Raw genomic sequence first — 18,570 nt, 5'->3', positions numbered from 1 at the left:
AGGAAGAAAGTAAACTAAAGAACAAGAGAACCCTCTGATGGTTATGTAGGAAAGAATGGTCAAATCTTGGCTAAGTATGGGAAACCAAGAGAAGACCATGCTATCCTATGAGATTTAATGCTGAATTGTGCTGTGATGGAGTGAGAAGAAAATGGCTTAATAAATCTCAGCCATTAATCTTCATTAGTGGGCTAAGTGGCCCAAGGAGATTTCATGCAGGATTTTGGGCGGTGGTAAGTAGGAAGGCAGAATTCATTTAATTGGTTTGAACAAATTACTTGGGATATTTGTGTAATTTCAGTGGCATTCGAAAGATATGTATGTCTACTTTCTGTGGTTGTGCTACTGGAGGGAAAAATCGACGGAATAAGGCCAGAGGAGCAAAATAAAGACGAAGGGTTTGTTTCTCAGGTGAATCTAGGTCATCAATGAAGAATTGAAGCTCCAGGACGAATCACGAAGATTTTCAAGCTAAACATTTGAGGTAATATTGTTAGCTCAGTTATAAATAACTTTGTAGAATGAAACTTTTTAAGATGAGGCCTGGAATGTGACTTATACATTTTTTAAATTTGAATTGGAAGTTGTTGAACAAGCAGGCAACTACTTAAATTAGGGCCAATGATGAAGTTTTGAATCTCTATATAAAATGACGAAGAATTTCGAGCTGAAATTTTAAGTTAATGTTTCTAACTTGATTCTAAGAAAGTTTGTAGAAGGAATTTCCTTGAGATCAGTTCTGGAAATTTAGTTATGAATTGTTGGAATTGAATCTGTAGTTTGATGAACCAAAATTTTTCTAAGTGTGGGGAGTGTGGGCGATCAAAGAGTGCATTTTTTTGACACCCAATCCCTCCAAATTGGCTAAGTGTCCAACCCTCAAAGTGAATGGTAGGAGGCACAATGTGATGGTTTGGCATGTGAGCTTGATTTATGAGTAGGCCTAAAAGGAAGGCTAATATAAACACTAAGTAGTATGCTTATATGTATAGGTTCAACTCCCATTGGAAAAGCCTATCAAGCCTTAAGGAAGCAAACTTGAAGGACCTGTGAGTGACTATAGATGATTTATAAATGGTTTATAAATATTTTAATAATCCATACTTTATTGACAGTTACTTTTATGTTGGTTATTTTACAAGAAGTTCTAAGCAACGCATTTCTCTAAAGTTTATAAATGCATGCTAGTTACAAAGTTTATGAAATATGCTTTGGTACAATGGTTGAACCATGGTAGTTTTCAAAAGGGGATTCTATGACATATTTATGTTACAAGTATTTGTATTATGTTTTAAAGAATATGTGCTCTTAATGTTGTTGAGCATGCATTAACAAATGATGTTCTTGTGAAAACTATGATTTATGAGATCAAGATTTCAGTAAGCATGTTTTATGAAAATGTTTTCCTATCAGGTATTTTCAGTTCAATACTGAAGTACAAGGAGAAGGTATCCGAGCTGTACTACCTAGTTTTAGTTATGTTATGATTATAGTACTGAAGTACTTAGAGAAGGTATCAGAATAATTCACTCAGTTCAGTGATAAGCAATGGTACCCTGCTTCAGTTATGATCCTTGACATTAGAATCCAGTTTGCTCTACGTGCACGTATGACAGTTAATCAGTTCAGTAGGATTGAACAAAAGAGTTCTTTCCTAGCATTGGCTGTAAGGTGCTAAACAAAAGGGTTCTCACCCCAGCCCAGGCTTATGTTTGAGAGATCGAACAAAAGGGTTCTCTCTTAAACATGATATCCGATAATAAGATTGAACCACGAGGGTTCTTTCTTAGTATTGGGTAGAAGGTGTTGAACAAAAGGGTTCTCACCCCAGGCCAGGCTAATGTTTGAGAGATTGAATAAAAGGGTTCTCTCTCAGGTGTTGAACAAAAGGGTTCTCACCTCTGCCCAGGCTTATGTTTGAGAGATCGAACAAAAGAGTTTTCTCTTAAACATGATATCCGACATTGAGAGATCGAGCAAGAGGGTTCTCTCTCAATCGGGAATCAGTTTAGTTATGTTTTCAGATACAATGGTTTTAAAAGTTTTATGTACACGTTTGCTTGACATGTTTTAGTTCCAGTATTATATTTTCTAGCTTTCAGTTTAAGCATGAGATTTATGTTTTTATTAAGTCACTTACTGGGCGAGTAGCTCATTCTTTCAAATGTTTTTCTTTTCCCAGTAGTCGTCATCTCCCCAGAGGTTAGCTGTCATCCTGCTCTGCCACTCAAGGAATCCAGATAAAAGTCCAAAGTTTAGAGAGAAGTTTTAGGTGTTTACTCTGTAAATGTCTGTACATATGTGTTGCTCATATTAGGGACTAGTAAAATATATTGGGACCGTTGAACTCTGTATGTGTTAATATGATGTAATTATGTTGTTGTTGATCTTTGGTGTTCTGAGGTTATTTTTAAAGTTTCATTAGTTTGGTGAATGTTATATATGTATTCCAGGGATCTAAGCAGATTAAGGATGTTAGTTAGGCAGTAAGTGCCACAAAAGGGTTGGTAATTACTGTCGCCACATTCACTTCTGGATTAAGAAAGGTAATCTGGGAGGGGGTGTGATAATTCTTCTCTACCAGAATCCCTTTGGGATAAGGCATTAAAGACTACAACATATATCCTTAATAGGGTGCCTAGTAAAGCAGTAGCTAAAACCCCTTATGAGCTGTGGACAAGGAAGAAACCTAGTATTAGGCATATTCACATTTAAGATTGTCCAGCTAAGGCTAGGCCTTACAAGCCTAATGAAAGAAAATTGGACTTAAGAACTATTAGTTGCTATTTTATTGGGTATTTTGCGTGCTCTCGAGGTTTCAAGTTTTATGATCCCACTTCTAGATCATTGTTTAAGACGAGAAACGCTAGATTCCTTGAAAATGTTAAGTTTATGGGGAAGATAACTTAATAAAATTTGTCCTTGGTTTCTTTTCCTAATGTGGTTATAAATGATGTTTAGGCTCTAATTCCGGACTTCACTATTGAACCAATTATGGAACAAGACAACATTGAAGTCCTCGTTGTTGAACCTGAAGTTCAAACTCAACAACTTCAAGAAGTGCCACGAAGAAGATCCACTAAAGAAAGAAGTGTTGTGTTGTATATCCTAAAACTCGTAGTTTTGTAAACAGTAAACATATATGAAGTTTATTCAGACAAGTGTTGTTGATAGTTTAATAAATCTAAATCCAATAAACTACAAACCCTTGGCTATTGTTATGAATATTTGGACTTTATGTGGAGACATAAACTTGATCAAGTTCGAGTAAAATAGCCTAAATAATCTATACTACTTGGATTAGGTTGGGTACCTATTTCTGGAGATACTATCGAATACGACCCGCTTTATGATCGTTACAAATGTTGTAAAGTGTCACAAACGATGTGATCAGTTCGTTCATGTAGAGACATATGAGCGGGGGTGTTCTACACGATGAGATTGTGTAAGACAAACCACGAAATAATCACTGTTACATATGAACACTGTTTACTATAAACACTGATTAATTTCACTTCTTGATGACCTAGATAACTTGATCTGAATCCTAAGATGTCTATGAATTCCTGTTTATTTGCGATTGTACCTTGATCTGCATAGGTGAGGGTAAGCCCAGCATCGCTGCTCAATATGCCTCCCATTTCAGGGATAAGACCGGATAGATGGCTAGGAACATAGAATTTGCAAGATGGAATTCACTCCTACCCATTTTAGGGATAGTAGAAATGTTGTTCCCTTAAGGGCTGATCCCGAATCTTGAACAAGGTGCCTCATCCTCTCGTTGGCCTGAGAGGGAATGGATTTAATGATCTTAAATCAATTGTTCATTAGAAGGACAATGGTACTTAAGGAGAAAAGATGTAACTAAGGGTTATTTCAGTATTTGACCTAGTTGAGGTTACGAACAATCTGTGAAGGATCAACTTATTGATGACAGTTATATCAAATAGATATATAATATATCTATAGTGAGGGGAATGTAACTACAGGCTATAGTAGACAGTCCTATTAGTTAACGAATGTTGATTAACTAGGTTGAAGAGTTTGACCAATTAGTCTCGGATCATTGGGAAGCCCATGATCTGTAGGTCATCGGGTCTCTTTGCTAGCTCAATACGGACAAAATTGAAGAACTAGATGAAGTGAGAATTTGAAATGTTCAAATTCAGTCTTAAGGGAATATTGTATTTTATATGATATAATTTACAATTAAATAATTTATTTATTAATTAATTATTTTTTAGAGTATACTTGATCATTAGCATGAAAATATCTTTTAAACTGGATTAATGAGATTATCAAAGCTATATGTCAAAAACAATTTAATATGTGATATTAAATTTATTTATTTTTATTTAATTGAAATTGCTTTAATTAAATATTTTTCCAAAATTTGAAAATTGTATTTCGTTTTTGTAATAAAAAAATTAGTTAGTGGAAAAATCCAATTGTTGGATTTTCCCACTAACTAAGTAGATTTTGAAGTGACATTTCCCAAGCTTGACACCTAGAGATTACATGCTAGTGGAATTTGAGGTGGAAGACATGCAAAATGAGATTTTGCATGTCCTTTCTCTACAAAAGGTTTTGTTTTTAAATTTGCAAAACTAATGCTTCCACAACTTTTGACCTAAAATATTCCACCTCATCTCTCTTTACTCTCCTTCTTTCTATAGTGAAATTCCCTTATTTTCACTAAAAAAACGGTCGCACAACCGTGTTCTTAAATTGAAGAATAACGGGATTTACCGTTGGTGGTGTCGTTTGTGCACAGAAGAGGAAGTTTGCAGTGGAGTCTTCAAGGTTGTATTTTCTATCCCTTTTGTATGCTTATTCTTGTTTTTAGTGTAATTAGAATGTTATCGATCTCATCGCTCCCGTTATGCATGTGTTCTTTATGTTCCATCAAGAAGAAGTGCAATTCTAGATGATTATATTGTATTTCTTCAAGAACATCAGGATGATGTAGGCATAAAGAAAGATGATCCAATCAACTTCCAACAAGCTCTACAAAGTTCTAACTCTTAAAAATGAATAAATGTTATGGAAGAGGAAATAAAATCCATGAAAGACAATAATGTTTGGGAACTTTTAGAATTGCCATCAAGAATGAAACCCATAGGTTGTAAATGGATATTTAAAACCAAAAGAGATTCACACGACAATATTGAAAGATAAAACGCTCGTCTTGTTGCAAAAAGTTTTACTCAAAAGGAAAGCATTAATTACAAAAAGACTCTCTCTGGTTTCATTGAAAGACTTTTTTAGAGTAATCATTGCACTGGTAGCTCACTTTGATTCAGAGCTACATCAGATGGGTGTAAAAATTGTGTTTCTCAATAAGATCATTGATGAGACGGTTTATTGGGTGCAACCAAAGAACTTTGTGTCTGGTAATTCAAAGTCTTTGATATGCTAATTGAAGAAATTCATCTATGGTCTCAAGCAAACCTATCGTCAGTGATATCACAAATTCCATGAAGTAATTACCTCCTTTGGTTCTGAGGTGAATATAGTGGAAGATTGTGCATATCACAAGTTTATTGGGAGTAAATCTATCTTTGTGGTGTTATATATCGATGACATACTCGTAACAAGTAATGATGCAGGTTTATTATATGACATTAAGAGGTTTCTCAAAAAGAATTATGAGATGAAGGATCTTGGTGATGCTTTTTTTGTATTAGGAATTGAAATATTGCAAAATCTTTCTCAAGGTATTTTGAGATTGCCACAAAAGAACTACATTGAAAAGGTTTTAAGTAGATTTGGCATGAAAGATTGTCCACCAGGAGACACTCCGGTCGCTAAAGGTGATAAATTTCATTTAGGTCAATGTCCTAAGGTTGTACTCAAGACTAAAGAGATGCAAAAAGGCCCCTATGCATTGGTTGTTGGAAGTCTAATTTACGCTATAGTATGTATGCGTACAGATATTGCATTCATAGTTGGAGTGTTATGCAGATATTTAAGCAACCAGGAGATGGATCATTGTAAAGTAGCCAAACGGATTATGAGGTATTTATAGAGAGCACAAGATTATATGCTCACTTATCGGAGATAAGAAGTTTTAGAGATCATTGGGTATTATGATTCCGATTATGTTGGATGCCAAGACACTTTGCGGTCCACTTCAGGCTATATCTTCATGTTGGTTAGAGAAGTTGTATCCTGGAAAAATGTTAAACAAACACTTATGACTTCTTCTACCATGGCTGCGGAGTTTATAGCATGTTATGAGACATCCAATCATGGAATATGATTGTGAAATTTTGTCACTAGGCTGCGGATAGTGGTTGCCATAGAAAGACCACTAAAATTATTTTGTGACAATAAGTCGACAGTAATGTATTCCAACAACAACAGAAGCAATAAAAATCGAAGCATGTAGACCTGAAGTTTCTGATGTGAAAGAAAGAGTTTAAAGTGGTTAAATTTTGATAGAACATATAGGAACAAACTTTATGGTAGCAGATCCATTGACTAAAGGTTTACCACCTAAAGTTTTTCATGAGCATGTTGCTCACATGGGTGTCAGTCACTATTCTGATTCCATGGTTTAGTGGGAATTTGTTATTAAGGATGCTTTTTTTTACCTTAATTTGTTTATTTTCTATATACAATAAAGTTGATGGTTTATGTTTTTATTGTCTGAACTTTTTATCATGCATGTGGTTTAGCATAAAGTTTTTAAGAATGATCTCACTAAGGAATTTGGACCGAAAACAGATATGACCTAGATCATTGTATTGGAATTAGTGATCAAAGAAAGTTTAGTTATGAGGGTAGTGATGAAACCCGCCTTGATTCCGTGCTAATACAGAAGATGGACCAGATTGGACTAAAGAGGAATTCTATGTGATTTAAATATTGAGATAAATAAAATAACTTGTTTATGCATGTTTAAGGTTTATGTGATTTAAATACATAAGGTACATAAACATAGCCCAAGTGAGAGATTCTTAGACGTATTTTAAATAATAATACGTGTAGTTAAGGTATAGGCTATGTATGCGGATTAATATTTTATCACATTGGTTATTTTAAGATTGGGTCCTATTATGTGATCTAATTAATTAATGCCTTAGATTCCTAATTGAGTATGAACTTAATGGGTAGGAGCTCATTCCTAGTTAATTAGCGTTTAATAGGAACCCTAACTGAACTAGTATATAAAGACCTTAGGGCTATGATTACCGATATACCAAAACAATAAGCACTCAGTCTATCTTTAATCTCATCTAAAGAAAGATCACACTTAGGGCATTCGGAGTTTTAGTTGAGGAAGACAATAGCTGCCTTATAATTGACGTCAATTTTGCAATGGTATCTGGTACGTTATTCTTGACAATTTAGCATAAATGATCCTAAAGTTATATCTATTCAATATAGATTTAAAGTAATTATGTTAACACTCTTCCGTTTATAGCTGACAAACTTATACTTATATAGGCCGAAAAGCAAAAGGTAATTTTTTCTTCTTCTTCTTCTTCATCATCATCATCATCAACGTGTTGAAATAGCATGGGCGCGTTTTTTATTCATGTTCTTTTTCTTGATGAATTGCATGCTTTTCCCTTCAAACCAAAATTTAAGATAAGTTTTGAAAAGTGGAAAGTGTAACTATTGAACCTTGAATTCAGATTGCTCAAGGAGCTTTAAAGGTGAGTTGTGCTTAACCGAATTGCATCTTTTTAGAGTTTGAAAAGATCTGTCAGAACTATGGGTTAAAGTAATAGTTTATTCCTCGAATTTTCAATAAATTTGTGTATATTTGATTGATAAACTTTTTTTTAAAGATATTATAATTAAAGTGTGGGGTAAGAAAATCGAACCTCAGACCTCGAGGTCGATAGTATGAGCACTATGTCGATTGAGCTATGCTCTTGTTGGCAAACAACAATATAACTACTGTAGCAAACATGAATCATTTAAAAAGTAATAACCTGAAAATGACTACTATTTATTTGACTGGTAAACTTTTAAAAGTGTCTAATACATCCCTAAACTCGGAGATAGTGCAATAAGTTTTGTGATAGACTAATGAGTTAGTTATTGAATTGGGCAAGAAGCTATCTACATATGTGTCTAGCTTTTTAGACAATAACATATCACCATATTCGTATTTTCTTATTTTTTTTTTCGATGTAACTGGTTTCTATTATGTTTCTTTCATTTTATAAGTTTTAATTCTATTTCTTATTGGTCAGTCTTATGGAAATTAATTAATTATGAATATTATTTCTTGAAATAAATTAAAAGAATTTGTGTAAAGTCAAAAATATTATTTTCTCAAACAAATTAAAAGAATGTGTGTAAAGTTAAACATATTATTTTTGGAACAAATTGAAAGAATGTGTATAAAGTCAAACTTTGTAGATGTTAAAAGAGCTCAATGGAAATAAACCATATGGATTAGGACATTTTGTATAGTTGAGCCTCTTAGAAACTTCTAAAATTAATTTCCATCCATTTTAACATCTATGTCATGTACTTCGAAAAACAAAACAAAAAAAATCTAAAATTCGGAATATATCTGTTCAACTAATTAAAACATTTTTTTTTCAAAAAATATTACTCGAATAAATAGAAGATGAATTGATGAGTAATTTTGAAGTCAAGACAGCTCAAATGATATATTATGTGTGGTACTAAATAAAAGAAAGAGAAAATATCCATTTATACCCATAAATTTATCAATTTAGCTGATGATTCTCCAAATTTAAAAGAATTGAAAGTGAAATTGTTGAAAAAATATGATGACATTCATTGATGACTAAAATAATGTTCTCGAGATCTGAGGTTCGATTTTTCCGCACTATATTTTAATTACGATTTAATTTAAAAAAATAATTACAAAGTAGAAATATAAACCCAGCCATATGAACTCAGATGGATCAAGTAATTGAAAACAACCGGTGGAAAGCAAGGGAGCGTGGAAGTATGATGAATGGCCCAAATTAGAACGATGTGTACAATACAGTCTCCACATCACATTTGGCTTGTGCCTTTCTCGGATCTGATGTTCTAATTTCTAGTCTACCACTTACCGCCTCTCCATTCCGTCTTCCTCAGCTTTCCCAGAAAAGAAACTTCGAATTTCCCGTAGATCCTGTTTTGCTCATCAAAAGATCATTCTGAACTGTGCCCATGTTCCTCCGCTTGCCGTTCCATCGACCCTTCTGCGTATGCTCCACTCTCCCTCTACTTCCTGCTCTTATTATTGAATTTACAATTCTTTTGCATTCGGTAATTTATTGTTCGTTTCGTTTCTCGAGAATCTGTGATGGGTTTATGGCGGTTATTAGGTTCTTATTGCCCGAAGATATTTCTCTAATTGCACTATGTGAATGTTCTGTGCTTAGTTCATGAGGTTTGTGTTCCATTGGTATGAATTGCCTCATATTCGTGCATTTATAGATTGTATCTTCTTTGGTTACCTTTGCTACGTAGTTCCTGAATTGGGTTTCAATACTTGTGATTTGAAGAACGGGCATTGTAGAGTTGATGAAAAATGAAGGAGAAATGCTCTGCTGCTGCTATCTGAAAAGAAATGGATAACATTCACTAGGAGGTAGGATTAATTGCTAGCGCTGCAGAAATAGTTTCGCAGTGCTGGAAATACTGATTTATGTCACCCTGTTAACTGAACTTGTGTAGATAAGCATCTTGCTGAGTAAAAAATCCGTCTTTGGCTGGTGCGTCCTCTTTTTTATTTTACTGATTATGATGTGTCAAATGGAAGAATGTGTCTCACTTTAATTTGGTGGTATCCATTAGTTTTCTTCTGGTCTAATTCAAAATATTCCATGATAGATAGTTAGTCTGAGAAACATAGCCAAGTTTTGTTCCTTGATAAATTCTTTTTGAGCTCTGGATATTGAGTCGGTGATTCCTTTTCCTTGCTGACCATGATTTTTTCTTTAAAATTCCAGCTGAGATACATGAACAGAGCAGAAGGCTCATTGTTCTATGCTTGTTTTTGTTATTATTATTATTATTTTATTATGTTAGAACCTTATTGTAAGGTTATGTCGGTGATTTTTTAATAAGAAGTTGTGATATTTGGATGATATTAGAGTCTGTCCTGTCCGGATTCTTTTTGTAGAACATTTTTTTGTGTCCGATGCATTCTTTCATTTTTTTCTCTAAAAAAGAAAAAAGAAAAAAGAAATGGAAAACAGTATATAAAAAAGGTCACTGAAGTTTTGTACTTCCTTTGTCTTCTTCCATCTTATGTTCTTACATTTTCATCTCCATCTCAAGTTCTCAACCTATCTTCTCCTAAGTTGCCACTGACATTTCCTGTTTGGTTTTCATTTTTGTCTTTCATTTTTTGATTCTTAAAAAATAATTATTTTTATTTTTATTTTTATTTTTTTCATTTCTTTTTAAACGGTAGTCTTCTTCAACCACAAGGAAGCTACCTGGAAACATCATGGGAGGCAAGTGAGCTTCTATTTCATGAGAAAATTAATCTCGTGGATTTCACTATTTAACAGTATCACATAAATGACTTTATAATTTATTCTGTTCTCAACAATAACAGATATTGTTCAATCTAGAGGTTGGCAATTGCTCAGAAAGGGCAGATGGTTGATACCTTTTTTTTGCTCCTCAAGGAATGTCCAAACATCACGTAAAATTTCAGTTAGTTCCTCGTCAATCAATGTTGAAAAACCTCACCAAAACTTTATGAGGGACAAGAAGCTAGTTCCTGATTCAGATCCCCCTAGCATGAAGGATGTTGATCTTTTATATAATTTTCTTGATCGAAGGTCTATTTACATACCTTTATTGGTATCTTAATATTTTTGAATCAACAACCATTCTTTGGGGATGATAAATCCTTAACATCACACGTCATTTGTTTCATGCTATTATGCATTCTGCAGTTCCAAGCTTGTGGTATTGACAGGAGCTGGAATAAGTACGGAATCTGGAATTCCTGATTATAGAAGGTTTCATTTTTCCCTTCCTTTCTAATACTAATATTTCAGCTTTTATTTATTTTTCTTCTGTGTTCGTTTCAATTGTGAGATGATTAAACATCGACGTTGAGAGTTAGACCTGTATACAAATGTTGCTTAGTTCACTTAAAGCCAACTCTCATGTTCGTTCATACACAGCTTTGATACATAGAAGGAAAACTTTCATGCATGGCATATTACAGTTCAGAGACATTGTTATTGTATGCTGTCTTACTTTCTACGGTTTGAAGTTTGCCAACTGATCAAAGCAACCTTTTCAGCTTTTGAATTTTATTACCATATAATTTTTGTAGCATGTAATGGCTGCTTGATTGACAAGTGTGTTTGTTGATTGTTACTTTTGTTTCTACTCTCATTTATGAACTGCACTGATGTTCAGCATTTCAGTATTTACCCTAAAAAAGGCATCACTTGCTCATTTTCCCTTTGCAAACTAACTTTACTAAAATTTCTTCTTATCCATTTTCCCTCCCGATTCAGAACATTCATACCCTAATTCCTATTAATCCAATGAGAAAAGGATTTCTAGTTTGAACACATTTTATGAACACATAACTGGCAAGTAAATTCTTGTATGCACATGCTTTTGTGTTAGGTTAGCATCCAGTCAAACTAAACTTTTGTATATATAGATTGTCAATTTCCAATGTTCTATCTGCTGTCTTTAAGACTTATGTTAATTCATTTTTGGCCTCTCAAGCTGACCACATTCTGTTTCTTAGTTGATGATCATGCTTTATATTATTTGGGTTAACACCTTTTAATGTTATCATGTAATTTTTCTTTTGCTTTAATACACACCTGCCTTTCTTTTCTAACGCGAAGGTTTCTCTATCCTGCAGCCCAAATGGAGCTTATAGTTCTGGTTTCAAACCAATTACACATCAGGTGATCTGAAGGCAGGTGTCACACCTTCTTTTTGCATTGTTTTGATAATATTGCCTGGATACTTAAAAACAAAATATCTATAGTAGCACCTTATCTGCATTTTTAGATAAAAGAATCAATATTGCAATGGAAGTGATTGAAAATTTGGGAAGCGATGGTGGGCATCTGGATTTTGAGAATCTTAGGTTCTGTTTGATACTCATAATTTTTTTTTTATTTTTTTTATTTTAGATATTTGGTTCTATTTGAAAATTTTGGAAGCGATGGTCAGCATCTGGATATTGAGAATTTTAGGTTGGAGTTTGATACTGAGGATGTTTTTGATCTTTGAATCTTGGTTATGTTTGATACAGATTTGGTAACATTCTTGTTATTTGTTTCTTTTTTCTCTTCTTAAATGAAGAACGAAACTGCATTAGGTAATTGTTTATTGTTTTTCTCCTTTATTTTTATATTAAGAAAAAATGAAATTTGTTTGGTGATTATTTCTTGTTTTTTTTCTCTAAAATGTAAAATATTTATATGAAAATTATTTTTTTAGAAACTAAATTATTTTTTTATGTTATGTTTACTTTTATATATTTATCATCAATTAAGTCAAGAATATCAAATAATGATTTTATTTATATCTTGGAGAAAAAGTGCAAAATGGAAACGAGAAATAATAAACTTGATTTTGTTGTTTCTAAAATTTCTACACAACTTTAAAACATTTATGAAAAAAATAAGAAGTGAGAAACCAAAACCATTACCAATACTTCTGTTTCTCAAAACTTGAAACAAGAAATGACCAGAGGAAATGTGAAATAGGACCGTTATCAAATGACCTTGTAGGTTTGTTTCTTTCTTTTTTTGCTTTCTGTTTTGCCTGTACCCCTGTTCTTTTCATCTGACTTGGGCTTCTTGTACTGATGTGCATCTTGATGCAAGTGTGCTTGGCATTAAAGAAACAACTTTAATTTCGTGAGGCATCCCTCAAGTGGATATCTTCAAAGCCACATCTAGGAACGAGGTGTTTTGTTTGGATACATCACCCATGGTCCCCTGCTTACAAAGGGAAAAAAAATACCTTTCTCCAATTAATAACATGCCTCTCTTTGTCCAATTGAGGTCCTTGCCAAAAAAAAGAAAAAAGACTGATAAAGAGCGCTTGTACAGCTTGTGCAGGGTTGTGGAGGAGCTCTTATTCCATGCCTTTTGTGATAGAGAGGACTTTCTTTGGGCAGGCTGCTTTCTTTGTGATTCATGGAATATTTGACTTGAGAGAAATGGTCGGATTTTTAGTGAAAAGGAAAGTTCTTGGAGAAGATTTGGGCCTTAGCTAGCAATTGCATCGGGCTTCCATTACTAAGGACTTCAGTGACTATCTCCACCTCTCATTCTTTTAACTGAAAGCCCATTTCTCTAATGCACTCATGTATTCTTCATTTGTTGATTGTTCTTTATTAAAGTTTTCTTCAATAAAATATATTGTGAAGAAGTATTCTAGCATTGAATCTTCAAAATTTTAGAAATCAGGTTGCCTAATTGAGGCCAAAGGAAGAGATCAGCCATTGACCTGTTCCACAATAGGAATTATCGGTTACTTCTTGAATATCATCCTGTGAGAGAATTAGTTCTAGGTCTCCTGACTTGACTAAATTCAACAAAAGTCTGACTCCCCTTGGTCCTTGGATATGTAATTTAGGGGATTAACAGGAAAAGGGATCCTTACCAACCTTGAATTTATCCTCAAAACTGACATCCAAACTTTTAGGTAGGACTAGAAGCTTGCTTAAACAACCAGCCACCGTCGTGAAAAAGAAAGGAGAAAAGGATTGCCCTCTGAAGGCCTCTAGTAGCAAGCATTTGATTTTATTTCTAGGCCTGACTTTCATTGTGAATTTGTGATGGAAAAGTTAGCACAAGAGAGGCACGCCTAGATGCAACTCCACCTATGTCTCAGGCCTTTCTTCATTACACCAGTCTGAAGAGATTCTAATCCACTTTGTTTTGAGCTTTCTCGAGGTCTTGCGAAATAACCAAAACCTTTCTCTCTCCAATGATCAACCATATCATTAGCAACTAGCATTGAATCAAATATTTTTTCCTCACAAATACAAGGTGAAGAGTTATGGTAGATGTGAGGAATCAAGCAGGGAAATATCACCCCTATCATTTTGTTTCTGAAGACAATTAGACAGCGGGGATACCTTTCAAAGAAAGTCGTCTTTAAGCATCCTCTTATTTATTTTGTCTATAACCAACAATGGAAGGTGTCTTGGTTTGAACTCATGACATAGTTCATCATATTTTGACATTTGTTTTGTATTCATAAGGTTAAACGTTTGGTTTTCATGGAAGCAGGAGTTTGTTCGTTCAATCCGGAGTCGTCGTCGATATTGGGCAAGGAGTTATGCAGGGTGGAGACGTTTTACAGATGCACAGCCTGGGCCTGCACATTTATCTCTGGCATCTCTAGAAAAAGTAGGCCGAATCAATTTAATGGTCACTCAAAACGTTGATAGGTAATGAGATAGCTACCCACTCTTCACATAATGAACTCTGGCATCATGTTGAAGAAGTTATATGAGACTGAAACTTTTACTCTCATATCAGGTTGCACCACCGTGCGGGTAGTGATCCACTTGAATTACATGGAACAGTGTATTCTGTAATTTGTTTAGAGTGTGGCTTTTCCATTTGTAGGAATTCATTTCAGGACCAAGTGAAAGCTCTCAACCCCAAGGTTTGTTTTTGTTCTATTTGATCTTCGAATAACGATCATCCGATTTACTTATATTTCTGACTCCAGAATATGGAATGAAATGTTTGCTGATCTTTTTTAGATATTTCTGCAAATAGGCGTATGAAGTAGTATAACTTGAACTTTGAGGATGAGTTTGGGATGACTTTTGGAATTGTGAGGAGTGGTTAAAATCACTTTATAGACTTCGTTCACGAAGTCAAAAGTGATCTTGAAAATTCTACAAGTACTTGAAAAACACTTTAAATTGATTTAAGGAAAGCACTGAAGTCGTGATTCTCCAAAAGTGCTTGTAAGAGTAGTGCTTTACTCAAAAACATTTTTCTAAAATTCCATAGCAAACTCGATTTATTATTGTTATTGGTGATTGACATCAAAGCTTGTTGCTTACTGCTTTTCACCTTATTTATTTTTAATTTTGGAAACTTTGATTTACCGAGTTAAGTATTTTTTGGTTCCTCACTCCCTATTTTATATCATTTATTTTGAATCAGAGGTGAAAATTTGTGGATTATGAATGACTTCTGGTTGAGCTTTCAGCAAATATATTTTGCTTCAGTGGGCAGAAGCAATCGAAAGTTTGGATGTTGGAGGCTCAGGATCAGATAAGAGCTTTGGCATGAAGCAAAGGCCGGATGGTGATATTGAAATCGATGAAAAATATTGGGAGCATGACTTCTGTATTCCAACCTGCCAAAAGTGCAATGGAGTGCTTAAGCCTGATGTAAGATTATTTCTTTCATTATTTGATAATATTTGTCACAAAAGTCAAAAACTGTTTTTATTCATATCAGCTAATCCATGGATATTTGCTGAATCTAGAGATTAATCTAAAAAAAGAAAAAACAGAATCCAGATTGTATAGCAAACATACCCTTATACTGTGAAGAGACTTGAATCTCCTTACTAATCCATATCGGCTATATCATCCATTGAGGAAAGGAATCCATATCAGCTATGTCGCATTGCATTATACTGGCATACTGCCTCATTTACTTGAGATTATAATGTGTAGGTTATTATTAGAAAATAGAGTATTTCATGATATAGCTTAAGTAAATGGTTGAAGGCGTGTCTTGTTATTGGAAACTAAATTTTTACATGAACTTCAAAGGATCAATCTCATGGTAGCAGTGTGATACTGCTGCTAGTTCCCTCTTCTGCACTTACAGAGCAAATGGCCATAGGAGGGGAGATAAAAAACTATCCTTCATACTAATTTCACTGAGTTACAGTATTAGCTTATTATGCGTTTATGGCTTAGTTACTTACAGTCTTTTGGTGTGGAAAATATTTCTCATTTGTCAATGTCCTGTGATTATTGTTTCATCGGGAAATATCTATTCACTTTTCATACTTCTTAGGACTCTACGATTTTACAGTATTTGCTTGCATATTTACGTGCATGTATTTGAACAATAACAATTTCTTTGGAAAATCTCGTGCGTAGTCTATATTCTTCACCTCCCTTTCTTTTCTCCTTTTCAATGAAATTTTTATGTTTATAATGGTATATTCATATTATTAAATTATTTCCTAATGTTGTGTGTTCTTTATTTTCCCAATTCATTTGAAGGTCGTATTCTTTGGTGATAATGTCCCAAAGGATAGGGCTACTAAGGCGATGGAAGCTGCTAGAAATTGTGATGCTTTCCTCGTATTGGGGTCATCTGTGATGACCATGTCTGCTTATCGGCTAGTGAGGTACGTTCTTAGTTTCTTTGCTTTCACTTTTTTGAAAATTTCATTGGAAAATTAAAATTCTGGGAATTAGTGTTTAAGGTATCCTTCTTTTAATGAAGAAACAGATTTTGATTGAATGGAATGGTATATTGATAGAATAGAAATTATCTTCTTACAGTGACAGTTCCAGTGGTCGATAGTTCTGGTCTTGAAAATTGGTTAAGTTTGAAACGAAAAACTATGGAAGGACTAAATTGGAACTAAGTTCCAATCATAGGCATCAATCTGAAACTAAATCCCAACTATAGAGACTGAATTGAAACTTTTAAAATCTTAGTATCGAAATTGAAACTACGTCCCATCAAACTAATATTTGGAACTTGAATGTAAGCGAAAATGTTGGTAATATATTAAGGAAGTAAAGAGTTGTAATCTTTTGGATCAAGTCAAATCTGTGTTCGATTCATTCTGTTCCATGTTTCGAGCTTCTCTAACTCTTGGTATTGGATATCTCAGAGCCGCTCACGAGGCAGGTGCAGCTACTGGAATTGTAAATGTAGGTGTTACAAGGGCTGATGACTTTGTATCACTGAAAATCAATGCTAGGTTGGGTGAGGTACAATTCTCTCTCTCTCTCTCTCTGAAAGATGCCTCCCCGTGTGTTTATATTCCTATAATTTGCTTTGCCATTTCATACAGATCATGCCCAGAGTGCTTCATATGGGTTCCCTCAGCATCCCTTCGCTCCAATAACATCAGTTCAGGTGTCTGTTTCAATTACAGCTCTTTCATATTTTTCAGTAGAGAATCTACTATATATTTTCCCAAAGTACTTTCGCGGAACGGATTTCTTTACTGTTATGTTATTAATAGCAAAAACTCGATGGACTGGTCACAGTTTTAGATTATTTTCTTATCTGTTTTTTTTTTCCAAAAATAATAATATAATAATAAGTAAATAATTTCATGTTATTTGCATTTCGTTTCTCCATTTTTGTTGACATTTTAGCTGTGGATACATTTCCTCTGTTCCTCTGTTCCTTTTTTATTTTTTTTAATTTTTACGTTTTTAATCTTTGCATTTCAATTCTAATACTTTATTTATTTATTTTACTATTTCAGTATAGGGTTGAGGTCTTTTTCTTACCATCCATTCATTTCCGATTCTTTTTTATAAGGCAAAGAGTTCAAGGTGTCGAAATAACGGCTTAAGGTTTAAAGCTTTGTTGTTATATTTTGTTTAAATAAAATATTGTTTTTAGAATTTATTCATTTTTCAAAATTTTGATTCTATCTTCATTGTTGAAAAACCTCCTCTTTTTTTTTTTTTGCTTTTCCATTTTTGCTAACTTGAACCAAATTTTTTACCTTTCGGCCTGGCTCAAGAGGTTTCTCTTAGTAGTCATCTTTGCTCAATGGATCCATGATTGATTGCTAGAAGAAACACAAATACTCAACACAAGAAAACACAATTAGCAAAGGGGATAAATCCTCAATTTTTTCTTCTCTCTCTAAGCTTACTTACACAAGAGACTATTTTGTTTGATTTATACAACAATCCACCAGCCACCATTCCACTGTTGTAGGGTTGTTGGAGTACCTAACTCATGTACTTTTGCTCCACACTTTGACTTTCGTCCAAGTCTTCTTCCTATTCTTTAGGAACACCGCCCCTTTGACTTGGCCAAAACTTGCTGCCCACTTCGACTGTCTTCACTTCAGTTATCACTCCATTCCAACACTTGACAATTTCTCCACAGTCCAAAAATCCGTGAAGAGTCCATGAGTGTCACCCTCACCGTGTCCGTGCACTCGTCCACCTGCGCGTGCCCCATGGTTGCCACCATTGTGTTGTGCGTCCGCTCACGCCTGCTCATCCACACATATCTTGCTGTGCCTCCCACTAGCGATGATCGTCTTGCACCATGCTTTGTTTTCGATTATGCCATCCTCATGGTCGTGGGGGTGTTGACCACCCATCCACCATTCCAACTTAGTTATGTCCTCTTTATACTCCTTTTGCCGCTTGCTTGTCTCGTGTTTCCTTCGAACTTCATAGCATTCCACATCTCATGAAATAAACTCGTGACAAACCTCTCCCACGTGAGCTGCTCGATTATGAAGATGGCTTAGCCGAAAACACATGGTTGTTGGGTGGCAAGACGAGATGTGGGCATGAACAGACCGTGCAACACATTGGAGTTGGACGTGACACGTGTAGGACGCACACAAAGATAGGTGAGCAATTTCTAATCAATCGTT

At 34.4% G+C, this 18,570-nt stretch overlaps 1 protein-coding gene across 9 annotated transcripts; it reads left to right on the top strand.

The window, feature by feature from the left end:
* The first annotated feature begins 8,894 nt into the window (after positions 1 to 8,894).
* On the top strand, positions 8,895 to 17,286 carry SRT2 (sirtuin 2). 9 transcript variants are annotated; one of them, XM_090306118.1, is made up of 13 exons: positions 9,045 to 9,186; positions 9,489 to 9,574; positions 9,661 to 9,698; positions 10,403 to 10,445; positions 10,550 to 10,778; positions 10,896 to 10,961; positions 11,834 to 11,879; positions 14,226 to 14,386; positions 14,478 to 14,607; positions 15,185 to 15,349; positions 16,202 to 16,329; positions 16,825 to 16,924; positions 17,008 to 17,286. In XM_090306118.1, exons 4-13 carry the CDS (start codon positions 10,439 to 10,441, stop codon positions 17,059 to 17,061), a joined length of 1,086 nt encoding a protein of 361 aa, XP_090162244.1. In that variant the 5' UTR covers positions 9,045 to 9,186; positions 9,489 to 9,574; positions 9,661 to 9,698; positions 10,403 to 10,438; the 3' UTR covers positions 17,062 to 17,286. The 9 variants fall into 9 exon arrangements, with proteins under 9 accessions (XP_038902560.1, XP_090162245.1, XP_038902564.1 ...); XM_039046633.2 differs by lacking the exon at positions 9,661 to 9,698 and having other exon boundaries at positions 9,009 to 9,186; XM_090306120.1 differs by lacking the exon at positions 9,661 to 9,698 and having other exon boundaries at positions 9,031 to 9,186; positions 10,403 to 10,449.
* Positions 17,287 to 18,570: the final 1,284 nt, after the last annotated feature.

This window comes from Benincasa hispida, chromosome 10 (assembly GCF_027475165.1).
Source record: "Benincasa hispida cultivar pf3 chromosome 10, pf3_genome.v1.1, whole genome shotgun sequence".
Lineage (NCBI taxonomy): Eukaryota > Viridiplantae > Streptophyta > Magnoliopsida > Cucurbitales > Cucurbitaceae > Benincasa > Benincasa hispida.
This window is presented reverse-complemented; position numbering and strand designations above follow the sequence as displayed.

Excerpts from the sequence above, each read along its gene's own strand:
- SRT2 (XM_039046632.2), top strand. The coding sequence starts at position 9,151 with ATGTTCCTCCGCTTGCCGTTCCATCGACCCTTCTGC. Across the intron at positions 10,779-10,895 it reads TATAATTTTCTTGATCGAAG|TTCCAAGCTTGTGGTATTGA; the intron begins GTCTATTTACAT and ends TGCATTCTGCAG. Across the intron at positions 11,880-14,225 it reads TCAAACCAATTACACATCAG|GAGTTTGTTCGTTCAATCCG; the intron begins GTGATCTGAAGG and ends TCATGGAAGCAG.